The sequence below is a fragment of the Danio rerio genome, chromosome 7, assembly GCF_052040795.2.
Source record: "Danio rerio strain M-AB ecotype USA chromosome 7, GRCz13ab, whole genome shotgun sequence".
Lineage (NCBI taxonomy): Eukaryota > Metazoa > Chordata > Actinopteri > Cypriniformes > Danionidae > Danio > Danio rerio.
In genome coordinates, this window is record NC_141027.1 from 45,728,532 (window position 1) to 45,745,000 (window position 16,469).

A 16,469-nucleotide genomic window follows, 5' to 3' on the forward strand; every position below is an offset into this window, starting at 1 on the left:
CCTTTGAGACGCAGATTTTTTTTTTTTAAAGAAACAACTTTTATTTCAACTGTGTTGGCAACATACCAATGTTCTTTTTTCCCCCTTTTTAGGTTTTTATAAATGAATGTCTTATCTTGACCACCATACCTTTAATAAAAATAAACATTATTAGAGGTGACTAACAACAACTATGGTAACATGTGCCTTATTTGATCAAAATATATATGGTTGCATTTTTATACATTATGAGACACAAATGCTTGAGAACTCAGAGTCAGATGTGAGAGAACTGAATGCACAGTATTACACATAGTCTTGTAGAAAGAGCTGACATGAGAGAACGCCTTTCACATTTATGAAATGAAAAATGAGACAATTCATGCAAAGAAATAAAAAAAATATATAAAGTTCCGGTCGCCTTTTCCATCAGTGAATTTAAAAAAAGTGACTGACTTTCATTCATTCATTTATTTTCTTTTTGGCTTAATCCCTTTATTAATCTGGGGTTGCCACAGCGGAATGAACCGTCAACTTATCCAGCATATGTTTTACGCAGCTGATGCCCTTCCAGCTGCAACCCATCTTTGAGAAACCCAATTAACCTGTACCACATGTCTTTGGACTGTGGGGGAAACCGGAGCACCCAGAAGAAATCACAAAAAACACCAGCAAATTAAGAAATGATCTTCGTCAGTTTGACAGCACACATGCTGCTAATTCTCACAACACAAACAACTGAAAAAACGTGCTGCATTTGGTCACAACACAGATATGGATGTGTTATTATGCAATGACAGTTGCTCAGTGTAGTTGTTGGTGGTCTTGGAAATATGCTGTGCGATTTGGGGAAAATATCTAATTGCAAATTTTTTTGAAAGACATTGCGATTTCAATTTGATTTGCGATTCATTTTTTTAATGTCAAGCTTCAGCTCACTATTCTTTATCATAGCTTCTTTATCATAGCTAAAAAAGTAAATGAAAATATATTAATTTATGGTCAAACTTTATTTTGATGATCCGTTTGTTAAATTTAAGGTACATTGCATCTACATGCCAACTAATTCTCATTAGATTATAATTAGACCAACAGGTTGGGGTTAGGGTTGGTGTAAGTTGACTTGCAAAGTTTCTTATAGTCAGTTAGATGTCCGTTGAAGGACTGTTAAATGTCAGTTTCAACAGATATTAAGCAGACAGTCTACTAATACTCAAATGGACCATCTAAATAAAATTACCTAACTTACTTAAACATTTATTCAAATTTATTTTTAAATATTCAAAAATGAAACACTCATTTTTCTCTAGAGCAAACAGCAAACAAATAAAATGAACTTAACTTTCTGTAAACAAGTTGAACTCAGATTAGGGGGATAGTGTAGCTTATTATAAAAACAAACTAATAAAAATAATTTAAGAAATACAGAACACTCAGCAAACTAACATGGCTGAATCAACTCGGATATTGTGCTGTTGCTAGATTGAGTGTCACTGGCAATACTTTTAGTTGACTTTTTAGCAAGATGCTCTTCATATAACCGCCTGTGGTTTTTTAGGTGCTGGTTGTTGTATTCTCTTGTGCTCTGGTAACAATTCTGCAACAGCTCTTACAAAAAAACTTGTTTTTGTGAAAAATAAAATATTCCCATATCACAGATGTCAAGTTTTTCCTTGATATGAATTAATCTATTATTGCTTCTGAAGCGGCAGACGACATCATCCCATTTGTCCGCATTTTCCTGTTTTTCTGTTTGTTATTGTGGGTGCACCGCATAGTTTGGTTGCTCAATTCTGATTGGGCAGAACGAAAGTGTGCTCACATAATTGACTAGTTAGACTATCACACACAGACAGTCACGTATTTGCTATGGGCGGGAGAAATTAAATAATACATGAATAATTCATATCGCAGCCTCTTATGATTGGCTAATTGCAACATTTCAAATTGCAATTGCAATTAAATTTCGATTAATCACACAGCTTTGGAATGTGACTTTTTTTGGTTTATTTTAAAATCCTTATTACATGATTCCGTTGCCTTAAATTATTAGCCTAATTGATGATTAACTGAAACATTGCATTATTAAAGTTGTTTGTGTTGTGACCAAATGCAGCGCGTTTCTTCAGTTGTTTGTGTTGTCACCAAATGAAGCGCGTTTCTTCAGTTGTTTGTGTTGTGAGAATTTGCAACGTGTGCTGTCATGAACTGATGAAGATCGTTTCTTAATTTGCTGGTGTTTTTATAATTATGTGTGTTTTCTTAAATTGCAGCGTGTTAAGCTCTCTCGGCCACCGTATAAGTTTGTATCTCACAATTCAGACTTTATAACTCACAATTCAAAACTGCACATTCATATCTCACAAATATGACTTCATAATACGCTATTGTAACTCTGAAAATCTTGCAATTTGTGAAAAAATAAATCAATATTTGTGACATACACAAATGCAGTTGTCTTTTTTTTAATTCAGTGGCAGAAACAAGCTTGCATAAAAAAAAATAAAATAAAAAAAACATAAATTGCAAACTGTCAAGATTAAATTTCAGGTACAAAAATGTAAATTAATTTAGTACTGAAATCAAATAAAAATCATAATAAAAACAAAACAAAACCATAATAAATTAAGAGAGCCATGCATTCAGCAAGGCAAACACTAATATTTGGAAACTGGATGCAGCGTTTATGGATGTCAGTCATGTGTATGACACAGTTGTGAAGCTCTAATTCACATAGACTCCTTTTTTTTTTTTTTTTTTTTTTTGTCATGCTTCTTTTAGAATCCATTTTTACATCCGGATCTGAGACAGTCTTCTAAACAAGTCCCAGAACAGAACATGACCCTCCATTTAATATTCTGATTTTTTTTTCTCCAAAGTCGAAACCCATCCCTGTTTCTGTGATGTGCCATAATGGTAGATATATTTATATATATTTATATATATAAGTAGTTATATTTTCCCTTTGTCGTTTGGTACATAAAGTGAATTCATTGCGAGTTGTTTGGCTGTGGTCTCTTAGTAGGCAAACAGGAAGGGGAGGAGCTTATACAGGATCAGTAGAGTGATGTAAAGAAGAGGCTCAGTGGATGCCATTGTTCCAGAACCTGCCAATGAGAAACAGAGAGACAGAAACATTTGTTAGATCATCATTACAAAGAAAACTAATAACGTCAGTTATTTATGAAGTTTGTTCCTCGCCACTGTCGCCACAGGCTTGCTTGGTTGGGACTTGTGGAGCTGCACATAAATGGATTTGATCTTCAGTGTTTGGACTTTCAGCAGTGAAAATTAAATCATACTGAACTTAACTTCGACTCTAAAAACTGGACTGACACACTTTCAATTTACTAGAACTTACTAACTATGTTAAGTTGCTTTAACACAATCGACATTGTAAAAGAGCTATAGAAATAAACATGAATTAAATTGAATATTTTGAACATTCATTTCTCAAGAACATTGTCATTAGTTTGAGATACAGATAATCTTTACTGCTTTTAGTCTAAGGGCATTTATTTCATCAAAACCTGATTCAGCATGTGGGCCATATTTCGTATCATTAAAGTCCTTCAAATGGCTCTTTTATAACGACTGCTCAGCAGTTTTGTTCTTATCGCCTCATTCCTCCACGGAAGTTGACAATCTCACTTTACAAGAGCAAATTGCAGTCGGCTGTGCTGAAGATGTTGGAAAAAGAGTGCACAGTAGGGATGCAGCATATCTCAAAATAAAACTGATATGGTGACATGAGTTAGAGTGATTATCTAATCACCCAGGCTGCGGTTTAATTCAACCTATTATGCAGCTCTCTGGAATACTTGATTCTGATTGGTTGGCCGTGACATTTTAGAGAAGTGTTAATTCCTGATAACTGTCATAGCAACTCCAGATAACATGCATTTCATGCTGGAATTACAGACTCAATGTCTCTTGTTTCTTATAGACACATTTGCTGTCACCTCGGTCTATTATAATCATTGATTATCTTGGAAATGCATTAATAGTAATGTAATTATGCTGCTGTGTTCATCTACTTGCTAGTGTAATTGTTTTGCACACTGTAATGGATTGTAAGACAACAAACAGGAATTGAAAAGAGTTTAATCTCAAATCAATATCTCTTGTCCCCATAATTATTTACAGTATGTGGTGAAATGTTGTGTAATAAGGGATATGATGGTACAGTATCTCTTTAATATTTGTTTAGTATAAAGGTCTCCTTAAGTGCCTTGAAATGGGCTGCTTTTTCAATGTGTTTGACATCATTTCAACTCCAACATGATAACAGATGGGGTACTGTATATTGTTTAGCTCCTCCTCCTTTAAAAAAAAAAAAGAAATAGCATTTTGTTTATGTCACAACTCGAGCCATTGAGCTAAAGCACATCAGATTCATGTCAGCCACAGTTTATAATAGCAATTGCTGAGTCTGTCTAACGATTTCTCCACTTTAAAATACAGCATTGATGTATAATTCAAATGGGTCAGATACATTTTGTGGTCTGCGTGACTCATGCATATGATCCTCTCAGCGCTTTTGAGTCCCTACGGACCAGAGCAGACTGGATGTGTGGTGCGGCAGTTTGCACGACATTAATGCAAAAGCAGACTTTATCCACCAAACTGAGAACCACAATCATATCGAAAATAGCAATTTTGTGTAATTTTCACTGGGAATGGGATAACCTTGTTTAAATCATGTGTGTGTCAATAAATCCCACCCACTTTGTTCTATTTATTTGTAATATATACATATATATATATATATATATATATATATATATATATATATATATATATATATATATGTATATATATATATATATATATATATATGTATATATATATATATATATATATGTATATATATATATATATATATATATATATATATATATATATATATATATATATATATATATATATATATATATATATATATATTTTTTTTTTTTTTTTTTTTTTTTTTTTTAATTTACGCCATCTTCACCTTGGACAAACTCGAATCGTTGAACCAGAATGCAACCCTAAATGTTGCATGTAACAGTAGACAGATTCTGCTACAGTGAAGTGTACATTGGTGCCCTGACCCGGATGGGAGTGGGGTTTGCTATGCAGGTAAACCTCACTCCTCTGACCTCTAAAAGGTGCTCTTGTGACAAACACTCGAGGCCATGGTCTTTAGGCTTCTTATTAGAGCAATCAAATTCTATGCAAAGAATCATCGGTTCAATCCCAGCTCGGAGTGGGTTGGGTGGTCTAGGACTGGTGCATTACATTGGTGCTGTGACCCATATGGGAGTGGGGTTTAGGGGAGTGTAGGCATTACGATAACCATTTTAAAGGTATACCACGGTTTACAAAAGTCAAAGTTTTAAAACCACCAAGATTGTTTAATCTACCTTTTTTTGTTTGTTTTTTTTAGATTAGATTTGTCTCTTTATTATTCAATCAAAAATATTTAGTTTTAATGAAAAGTTAAGTATGTAGTAATTAAAAAAAAAAAACTTTAATTAAAAAACTTATGTCAATGATAATAAAATATTTTGAATTGCAAAAAATAAACTATTGTCCTATTATGCATCTACCACAATTTTCATTGCTCACTCATACATTTTGCTCTCTGTTCTGCTGTAATTTATTCCACATCTAGAATCTTTGCTTGCGGGTTGAAATGTTTTGCTTGCAGGTTAAAGAAACATATCAAACTCATGGTAGAAAAAATATCCAAAGATGCCATTTTGAATGGTAAGAAAATCTGTGTTTTTGAAACTAATGAAGACAGCAGAAGTCATAGATTCATTTGAATAATTTGGCCTGATATGTTTACTGCTTCGAAATATTATAAATGTTTCAAAAAATAAAATATATGGTTTTCAAGGGGGTAAAAAGTTTTTGTTTTTTATCCAGACATTTTAAAAGAATATATTTTAGAGTAGTGATTACAACACTGTGATTTCATGAAACTGTAATCTTTTTTTCCAAGGTTATCATACGGGCAGAATCTTACATCGGCCCATGCCTAAGTGAGTGTAACTGAAGCCAGCTAGGGAAGTGCTATGCTGGTAAAACCTTACTCCTCTGACCCCTAAAGGTGCTCTAACTACAAATATTTTCAATCACAACAACTTAAATAAATACAATAAAACAAACTGAATAATAAATTTAAAACATTCTTTACTCAAATCTCTGAACAAATTTATTTATTTATTTATTTTTTTAAACAAAATGCTGTTAATGACAATATTATCTGGCCTTTAAATAACTAAATAAATATGAACTTTTTACTCAGAAACATACCCCATAAAATTGTTATAAAAATACTATTATAAATCCTAAATGAATTCAATTTTAAACTATGGGTTTTTTCAATCATGTGGTTCTGGTGACGCACAAAAATCTGAATGGGGGACATGGAGAAATGTCTGTATTTTTGTGATTTATACCATATTTCAAAGGAAATAGAAACATATGTTTGGCATGATCCTTACATCATGAAGAGATAATAAAAGTAATAAATTATTCTGTAAGCTTCCATTATTATATACCCTCACAATGCACCAGAGTTTACACTAATGTTACAGTATTTATTATAGTCTTTCAGTTTACTATGCTACAGTATTCAGCATCTTTCATTAACAAAGTGTTGTACACATTACACATTGCACTCTCTGGTTCAAAAACATGTTTATTATAAATTGCTATAGTTTTTCCCCATGTGGATATCTACTAGACATCACGGAATAACAGACGCAAGCGTACAAAAGCGTCAACACATAGTCAACATTATTATTTATTAATTTTTGTAAGGGGGAAAAAGTGTTCCACAATAATAACTCTCTCTGCTTGTGTTGCGAAGGCTGAATTTAATTTTCTTTCTGTCGATGATCTTACCATCAACAAACATTCAACACTGCTGTGAATATAGACATTAAAGTTACTTGTTCCACCAAAACACCAGTAAAGACTTGGATTATTGCATAATAAGACAGATTTTTCATTGCAGCAATTACAAGGCAGGGTATGTTATTTGTATTTTCCTGGATTTTGTACAAGTGTGAAGGTGTTTGTATCTGATTTTTATAAAACACATTAACATATTTATACACATAGCTAGACCTGTATAAAATCTTTATTGTTGCTGTCAAATGAAATATCGTGTTCAAAAAAAGTTTGTACAAATGGATGCATTGAATAAATGTCATGTATTACATGACGTCGCTTTTTCTTACATTTCTTTAGCCAATCTCTTGAGTTTTCATCCCTTCATAAGCAAAATTTTTTAGAATTCTATAAAATATGCTAGACATTTCTTATTTTGGCCAAATTAAACAATTATAAACAACACAAAACAGAAACATTGTGATGTTCTGATTGCGATTCTTGTGTAGAAGAATCATTTTCTGAGTCTTTTGCATCATAAATGACGTCATACGAAAACAATCTATAGTTTTCAAATATTGTGCATCAGTAGTTGGCTACACAGAGTAAAATGGGAAGAAAAGTTCTATTGGTCCTCCATGTAACCTACTTGCTCCTCTGTGGAAACTACATGTCATTTCCTTCAATGACTGACAGCAAAACAGCAGCCTGTGGGCCTTTTGAGCTCCAGCCAACAACAGCACAACAGAACACAGAAACAGATTGTGACATGAACACACCAACACAAACACACAACAAGCACAACCGCCAGAAGGAGGCATTTAGATCACACATCTCTCCAATATAAAGATGTACGCACATTCTCACACGACATAAACACGCTAGTAATGATTCATTGCTTAATGGGGCTGCTGACTTTTAGAGTGTGAAACCACCGTCTGTTTTCTGCAGTTCTGATTTTTCCTATGGCCATTTCTCACAACGCTCTTTTACTCTTACCCTCCCATCATCCCCAAGCAGATTAGCATGGTGTGCCGTGCAGCCTCGTGACCTGAACATCGCGGTATGCTAACACGCTAGCACGACATCACAGACTGGAGAAGCATGTCTTACAGTGGGCTCCTGGAGCGTGTCCATATGTCTTATGAAGCTACATTTATTTTGCCTCCTCTCTTCTGTTATCGTCTTTGCAGAGGGAAGAGGATGGTGTTGTACTCCTGCATGGTTTGTTGAGTCGGTCTGGTTCAATTTCATGCTCTTTCTGAAAAGTCAAACATTACGGCAGGGCTTACTTTTGATTTGACACAAAGAATCACTCAGTTTTCGTCTTTATTATTATTTTTTTTTAGTATTTCTGAATAGCTGAGATATACTGCTCCAAAATGTGGTCAAATATGGGTTCAGTATATGAAAAGTCCCAGTGAAATCAAACATTTTTTTTGGTGTTAGTATCAATATGTTAGTTTTAAGGCAGTTTAGTGTGCTATAAAAATCACATTTAGAAGATATAAGCATTCAAAACTTCAGTTTCTAATCTGACCAATTAAATGATCTCTAGTATTTGATACATTCTGCCTTCTTTAAAACTCTATTGTTGATCCTGAACACATTTCAAAGCACTTTGTCAGAACTTAGTATTTTATATAACTTATATAGTTATATAGTTATAACTTATATAGTTATTTTTAAGTTATTTATGTTTTTATAAGGACTCTTATGCTCACAAAGTGCTTGATCAAAGTAAAATTTGTATAGAATAGCAATAATGTAAAATATTTTTAAAATGTAAAATAACTGTTCTCTATTTAAATATATTTTAAAATCCAGTATTCCGTGTTACATGATCCCTCAGAAATTATTGTAATATTTTGGTTTGGTGCTTAATACAGTACATACATACATACAAACAACAGTTTTGTCTGGTTCTTTAATCTGATTGGCTGTGCGATATTCTGCAAATAACAGCACTCGTCCAGCCTCTTAACCCTTTACCCTTTACTTTATGTGTATTACTCTGTGTACATACAGAGACAAGCAGAGGACACTACAGTTTGACAAATATTTCTGATGCTGGACAACATAATGTACTTTTGATGCATTTCCTCAACGAAATATTCAAACTAAAGCTAAACAACTAATTATAAATCAGGTAAGTGACATTTTAGGTCAATCTCTCTCTTTTGCATTTTGTATTGCTGTATTTATTTTTATTTATACCACATAAACTGGTAGTGTTTGCTTTGCTCTGGCTTTTTTGGGATTAATTATGGTTAAATCTTGATTGCAACAGAGAAATACTGGGAAATGTCTGTAGATTGTTGGCATGTCATGCTGTTCAGCCTTATAATCTTAAAATGTAAGCAAAAATGACCTGTTTTGTCATCACTTTTACATTACACCAAAGAATCATTCAAATACTACCTCTAAAGTCACGTTGGTGAATTATTATTGGCTTTTGTTTTTCTGACATCAGCTGCAGATGTGAAGGAAAGACAGAAGAAAGTTTTTGAGACTCTCCATGTTTGATTTTCTTTTTTATATACACGATTACGCCGTTGGACAGTTGTCAACGCAATATCACACTATTAACATTGCGATGAGGCTCTACTGTATATTGTCACCGGTGGGGGCACTAAGGCACTAGGCTGCCTCTGCCAGTGCTGGTATACAGCCACATCGCACTGCTACTCGTGTGAAATTCGTGTGAAATTTGAAACTCGTGTGAGGCGAGTGTGGGTATATACAACACTCCAGGTGCCAACTACTTAAAAACGCAAAAGCTGTGCACAATTTCACTGTGTGTGTGTGTTTTCTGGACAATCTTTCACTGACAATTACAGCAGAAACCCCTATTTCTCTGCGATTGAGGGAATGAAAGTGAACTCCAATTCTCTCTCTCTCTCTCTGTGGCCCATTTCACCTGCTGGCGTGACTTTTCCTCTTGGCTGCTGACGTGACATTTCCTCCCCTCTCTTTTCCTCTCGGCTGTTACAACGATTCATTCCCATGGCTGTACCTGTGGATTGTCGTAGGACCCGACCAGATTTCATGCAGCGCGAAAATAAATTTCTGAATAAAGTGCTGGAGCGATCGTTAACTCTGGTGTGATTTTAACAGAAGTGGGTGGTCTCACAATATTGCTCCTGAGCGAGCGCACGTGCGTGTGTGTGTGTGTGTGTGTGTGTTTGTTTGCTTGGTGCTTTCTATGTTTGTGTATGTGTGTGAATGAGAGACAGTGTGGTGCTGTGTGTCTATGTGTGTGTTTATACAGACAGCTTGTTATAGCCACCCCCCAAAATATAACACGGTGTATGGAAAGCATTGTCAATGCACGGTGATGCACCGAGATATCAAATTGAACCGAATCAATGGCATGATAATCATAACCGAACCGAACCTAACCGTGCGGCCAGTATAGGTTCACACTTCTAATATATATGATGTATATATTTATATATATAAATATATACATACACCATATTTTATTCTCTCTTTTGATCAATTTAATGGTTATTTAAAAATCTAAATGTCTAAATACATATTTAATGGAGTGCATCATCTAATCTACAATATAGAAAACTGTTTCATCATTTCTTGAGCACCAAATCAGCATATTACAATTTTATATTAATCTTACAATTTAAATATCTAAAGCATTGAAGACTGGAGAAATGATGCTCTGATCTTTCTTTCCATCACAGAAAAAAAAATCCTTCTTTTAAACACAATAAATTAGAAAACTGTAGGCTAGAATGCTATTTCACAATCATTCATTTTCTACAGTTTAGTCCCTTATTAATTAGGGGTCGCCACAGAGGAATGGACCACCCTATTTCACAATCTTATTGCTTTAAACAAATGCAGTCATGGTAATTCATGCACTCACTCATTCATTTTCCTTTAGCTTAGTCCCTTTATTTATCCAGCATATGTTTTACACAGCGGATGCCTTTCCAGCTGCAACCCAGTACTGGGAAACATCCATACACACTCATTTACACATACACTACGCCCAATTTATTTTATTCAATTCTCCTATAACGCATGTCTTTGGACTTCGGGGGGAACTGGAACACCCAACGAAAACCCACATCAACACAGGGAGAATATGCAAACTCCACACAGAAATGCCAACTGATCCAGCCTGGACTTGAACCAGCAACCTTCTTGCTGTGAGGCGACAATGCTAACCACTGAACCACCATGTCGCCCCATAACATCAAACTTTTAACTGGAAATATAACCTTAAAAACAGATATATTCAAGCTGCTACGGGACATTGGATCTTCCTCAAATCCTCCTTCAAAATGTCATGGAACAAAAATCTCTTACCAAGGGACATGACAGATACACAGGAGATTAGACTAAACAAGGGTAAGTGAATACACGAACAGACGTGCAAATCAGCTAAAATGGCAAAGTCATGACCCTGACTGCTGTGGAAATAATTACAGTCAACAGAGGGCTTCAGCGTCCAGCTCATTACTCACATGTCATCAGTAATCTCCTCCTCTTCCTCATTTAACCCTCCAGAAAAGGACATTAATCCGTCTGTTCACTTAATAACATATTTAATGAACACACCCCAGCGATCAGGGTCACTTTTAATAATATTTTATAACCTCTGAGGGATTATGCTTCTCATATGGTGATGGAAAAGACTATGCCGTAATAGGAAAGGTAAAATAATAGGACAATGTTGTTAGTTTAATTATTCATGCTGGTCCAAAAGGGCAAGTTGTTGCTGAACCCTTTAGTTTTGCTAAAATATAATATTAAGGACATTTTACAAATTTAGGCACGTCTTCAGCAGTCTGCATGTTGAATATTTAGCGCCATTGAGTGTTTTTACACCTGCAGATTGTTTAATGTTGCAAAACAGGGATTAAACAGATTATGGTCCTCTTGGTGATGAACTGTAATCAGTCAGAGTGCATATTTAGGATTCTATTCATATCATTTACATTTACATTAAGCATCAGAATGGATAAAAACAACATCTTTGCAAGCTGTGTATCCGTGTTTTTATGTTTTCAACTCATGTTCTTAAGCAATTATTTCAATTTTGCATTTTACTGTGTTTTTGCTTCAGTTTAACCCAAGGTTTATTTTGAGAGGAATTATCAAAAAATTAAATAAAGAAAAAATAAATAATCCAATACCTTCTTTTGATGGAGTGTTCATAACTCATCATAAATAATGGTAAATTCTGGATCTGTAAAGAGCATTTTGTGAGATTGCTTTCTGATTAACTGAACATCTCTTGACCAACATGTCTTCAAGTAGACCGAGAGCACGTCAGGTGATCTTAGACCAATTGAAGAGTTCAGATGCAAAAATCTCTAACGTCTTGTCGTCGATCCAATTTGTAAGAGCAACAAATAATATATTGACTTCTAGTTGATCATTTGGTAGTTTTTTTAAAGAATTATCTGTTAAACTGCATCCCAATCATCACAAATACTGCAGAAGACCTATTGGAACCTGCATGGACCCATACTTCTTACAGAAATCAGACAAGATTGGTGATTTGTGCTGCCCATTACATTACAAACCAAATTCTTCAGCAAGACAGCACACCTTCTCATACTTCAGCCTCCACATCAAAGTTCCTGAAAGCAAAGATGGTCAAGGTGCTCTAGGATTGGCCAGCCCAGTCAACAAACATGAACATTATTGAGCATGATTGGGGTAAAATAAAAAAGCAGACATTGAAGATCAATTCAGAGAATCTTGATGAACTGGGAGTCCTGCAAGAAAGCTTTCTTTGCCATTCCAGAGGACTTTATTAATACGTTATTTGAGTCATTGCAGAGACGTATGGATGCAGTCCTCCAAGCTCATGGGAGTCATAAACAATATTAATTCTTTCTCCACTGCACCATGACTTTATATTCTATATTGGACATTATTTTTGTCCACTGACAAGACTTTTGTCTAAGCAATGTCAAACCTTATTGTCCTAATTAAATGATAAAAAAAAAATCAAGGCAATATCGATTTTTATTTTTTTATTTTGGTAAAATAAGCGTAATCTAGAGGGCTTTGCCTTTCATATAAGCCACTTCTGATACCAAATGATCAACTAGAAGTCAAATCATTAAAACCTGGATAGGTGACAAGACTTTTGTACACTACGTGTGTTTGTTTCATTGCCTTTAAAGTGAAATAACTGAACAAACTAAAAAATGTTCATTTTAAAATAAATTTTCAGATGGCACTTAAAGGTTTTTGCATCTGAACTCTTTAAATGCTTAGGCACTGTTTACCTACAGTTTAGACATACTGTGATTGCAGTGTTTGTAAATGCCTCAGTGAACCAATAAACATATCAGGATTCAGAGCAAACACGACAAGTACTAAAATGCCCTAACATTAAATTCTGGGTCATTTTTTCCCCCTGATCACCATCTCTTCACACTCTTTTAACTACAGTATATCCTACATGAAGCATCCAGCCTCAGGTCTCTTGCCACAACCTTGAAAAAGCAGACTCTTCTTAACTGCCAGCTCTTTTCTAGACTACATTCTTAACTGTATAGCTCACAGCTAAATTCTCGTCCGTCCAGCCCTCAGGCCATGCACAAATGACCTGACATTCACCATTAGCTTCTCCTGATGCAATACAGCAGACAGGGTTATCTTAATGATGGCAAACCATCCTGATCTATTCACAGCCTTCTTGTGGATAATCTTACATTGGGATTAACATCCTTATTGCTACCTCAGTGCTCTTGCTACATAACACAATTCTAAAAGTAAGTCACATGCCACGTTTTGCTTTCATCGGCTGTTTTCACTCTCTTCTGATCTCAGCAGGTGTTCTTACACGGCGTTGTAATGGCCCTTGAGGGTCCACGAGGAGATCAGAAGCAATGGACTCTAAAGATGAAGGATTATGGGGTTGAGGTGTGATCATATCTGTTGAGCTGAGGCCATGTCTCTCTTCCTCTCAGGGATAATAGAGTTTCAGCAGCACACTCCACACACATCAAAATCCAATTGACTATGGATTGTGGAAACCTTGTTTTATAAGCTACAGGCATACATTTGGCCATCCCATCATGCCTATGAATGGTGAGGCTCATGTAGTAAATCAATGGCACATGCAAATGGTTTTTAATTTCAAGTATTTAAGATGCTAATGGAATGGAAGTAAAATGATGACACATTATAATAGCAAAACCATGGTCCAAAATAGCAGTGGAATCATCTAATCTCTGAATCACACACAGTAAAGTAAGCCAATGAAAGGAAAACAAAAAGATGACTGGGAAGAAAATGGAGGGTAACACTTCTTCCCTCTAGCCTGAACAAGAAGATTTTCAGCCTGAATGTTTTAGAAAAAGAGACCATTGATCACACCTAACACCTACTATACATGCTGGCAATTGACCCATTTTAAGTATGAAAAGAAACCCAGACAATGTGTTTCTGCTTAAATGTGCAGCACATTCAATAGACTGGATTGTTGACAATATGCTGAAAAAAAATCTTTTAAAGCTCTATAAAACCACTGTGAGTTGTGAAAATTACATGATGTAGGTCCCTTATACAACACTCACATCACATTTATTCAAGTTAAATTCAATACCTGACTAACACCTACATAATGCATGTTTTTGGCACCTTGTTTTTGTCCTAACCAGACACAACATAATAAGAAAACTATACGCCATATTATTACCCATTTTTTGTGTATCCAGTAACGAAATAGCAAAGTTTTAGAGATTATTTGCTTCATGTTAAAGCTGAAAGTACTCAAGTTACAAATAAAAAACCAAGCTGGGTTTTCATCACCTTCTGTTAATGTGAATTTTTAAACATACCATAAATCCCAATTATTTAATAAAAACCCTTTAATTTGCAAATGTTATGCTTACGTAACATGGGTTTGGACGTGCAAAAAAGGGTAAATGGGAATAGTAGGAGAAAAATGCATCTGGAAAATAACTGCATCCTAATTATCACAAACACTAAAGAAGACCTATTGGAACCCACACGGACCCAAGATTCTCACAGAAATCAATCAAGTTTGGTGAAGGAAAAATCATGGTTTGGAGTTACAATTAGTATGGGGGTGTGAGAGACATGGGCCGTACAAGCAGTGGCGCCCCCAGAAAATTTTCATAAGGGTGGCCAGAAGAGGCCACACCAAATCTTGGGGTGGCACACAAAAAATAATTAATTCAGTGTAATGTTATAGTTTTATTTCTGGTAAATTAAATAATGTGATTTTAATTAATTTAACTAATTAGTCTTAAAATATCGCAATTTATTCCTTGAAATAATTCAGCAAGTACATGTGCAAACCAAATAAAAATCAATATTTAGTTTAAAAACACTTCTCATATAAAGAAAAAAACTTTTCAGTTATTTTTCACATGCACCTTATTGTACAGCATACAGTATATGCCATGTCTAAAATTAATGGAGATTAATGAGTTAAATAATAAAACAAACTAATGAACAAACTGAACAAAAGGCATTACTATACACACACACACACACACACACACACACACACACACACACACACACACACACACACACACACACACACACACTCACTATACAGACCCTAATAATATCATTTATCTATATCCCTTTTTGAGCCACTTTATTAATGCGGCTTTTTCTATTGATGTACCTTAAGGCAAATATCATATAGCCATTACTGTCTATTGAGAGAGTGTGTGTGTGCTGTCAACGACTATCAGGGAGGGCAGTTTGGTTGACACCCTGGGCGAACCACCCCATATACCCACCCTCCTCAAATACATTTATTTTTCAATAAATATAAAAATTTATTTATATTTGTTCTAAATAAATACAATTTATATTAAGATTATTATACAATTATTATTCTAAAAAAATAACAGACATCAATCCTAAATGTTACCGGAAAACAATGTAACAGAGTGATATGCTAAGATCACTTAGGAAACCCTTTGCATGAATATAAGTTATGACAATTCTATAGAATACAAAAATATGTGTTTTATAGTATTATCTGTGGTCTTAGACCCGAATTATGGCCAAGAATTAATGTAATGAAGTCTTACCTACCTCTTTATCCCTCCTTTCTGCTTTATAGCCATGCTTAGTGAAAGTATCATCATCATCATATTATATAAACTTTAGTTTTGTCGACTTTCAAAACTCACTGCGTGCAGACACCTCTTCACAAAAGGCTTACTCCGGTTTCACGGCGCATGAGCGGCGCGTTTTTTATCAGCGTGCATGTAAACAACCGGGATTCACACACGAGTGTGTGAGGCGCACGGGAAATGGTTTTCTGCATGCATGCGTCAGTTTGCTTTCACCAGCGTTGTTTCTGTTGCACATAGAGAATGCGTGAAAAAGATGTGAATGGCCCTTAATGTCTTTATTCTGGGATTACCACTCTAAGTTAACTCACGTGCATAAAGTAAATGGTATCCCAATGCTTTTACTAGGGGATGCTTTTTGCTGCACCATCTCCGCGTGCCGCCCCCAGCAAGATACTTGCAACGCCGCCCTGGCATTTGCCCAAATCCGCCACTGGGGAAGAGAGGTGAAGTGAATCAGCTACGTTAGTGGCACAAACAATAACTGCATGCTAT

General features: G+C 35.0%; 1 protein-coding gene across 1 annotated transcript in view; it reads right to left on the reverse strand.

Annotated features, from left to right (window-relative positions):
• Positions 1 to 2,852: 2,852 nt before the first annotated feature.
• vstm2b (V-set and transmembrane domain containing 2B) overlaps positions 2,853 to 16,469 on the reverse strand; it is a 29,539-nt gene continuing 15,922 nt past the window's right edge. Inside the window, 1 exon segment of the mRNA NM_001128778.1 lies at positions 2,853 to 3,086. Within this exon segment, the coding sequence (NP_001122250.1) occupies positions 2,998 to 3,086 (89 nt within the window). The 3' untranslated portion in view covers positions 2,853 to 2,997.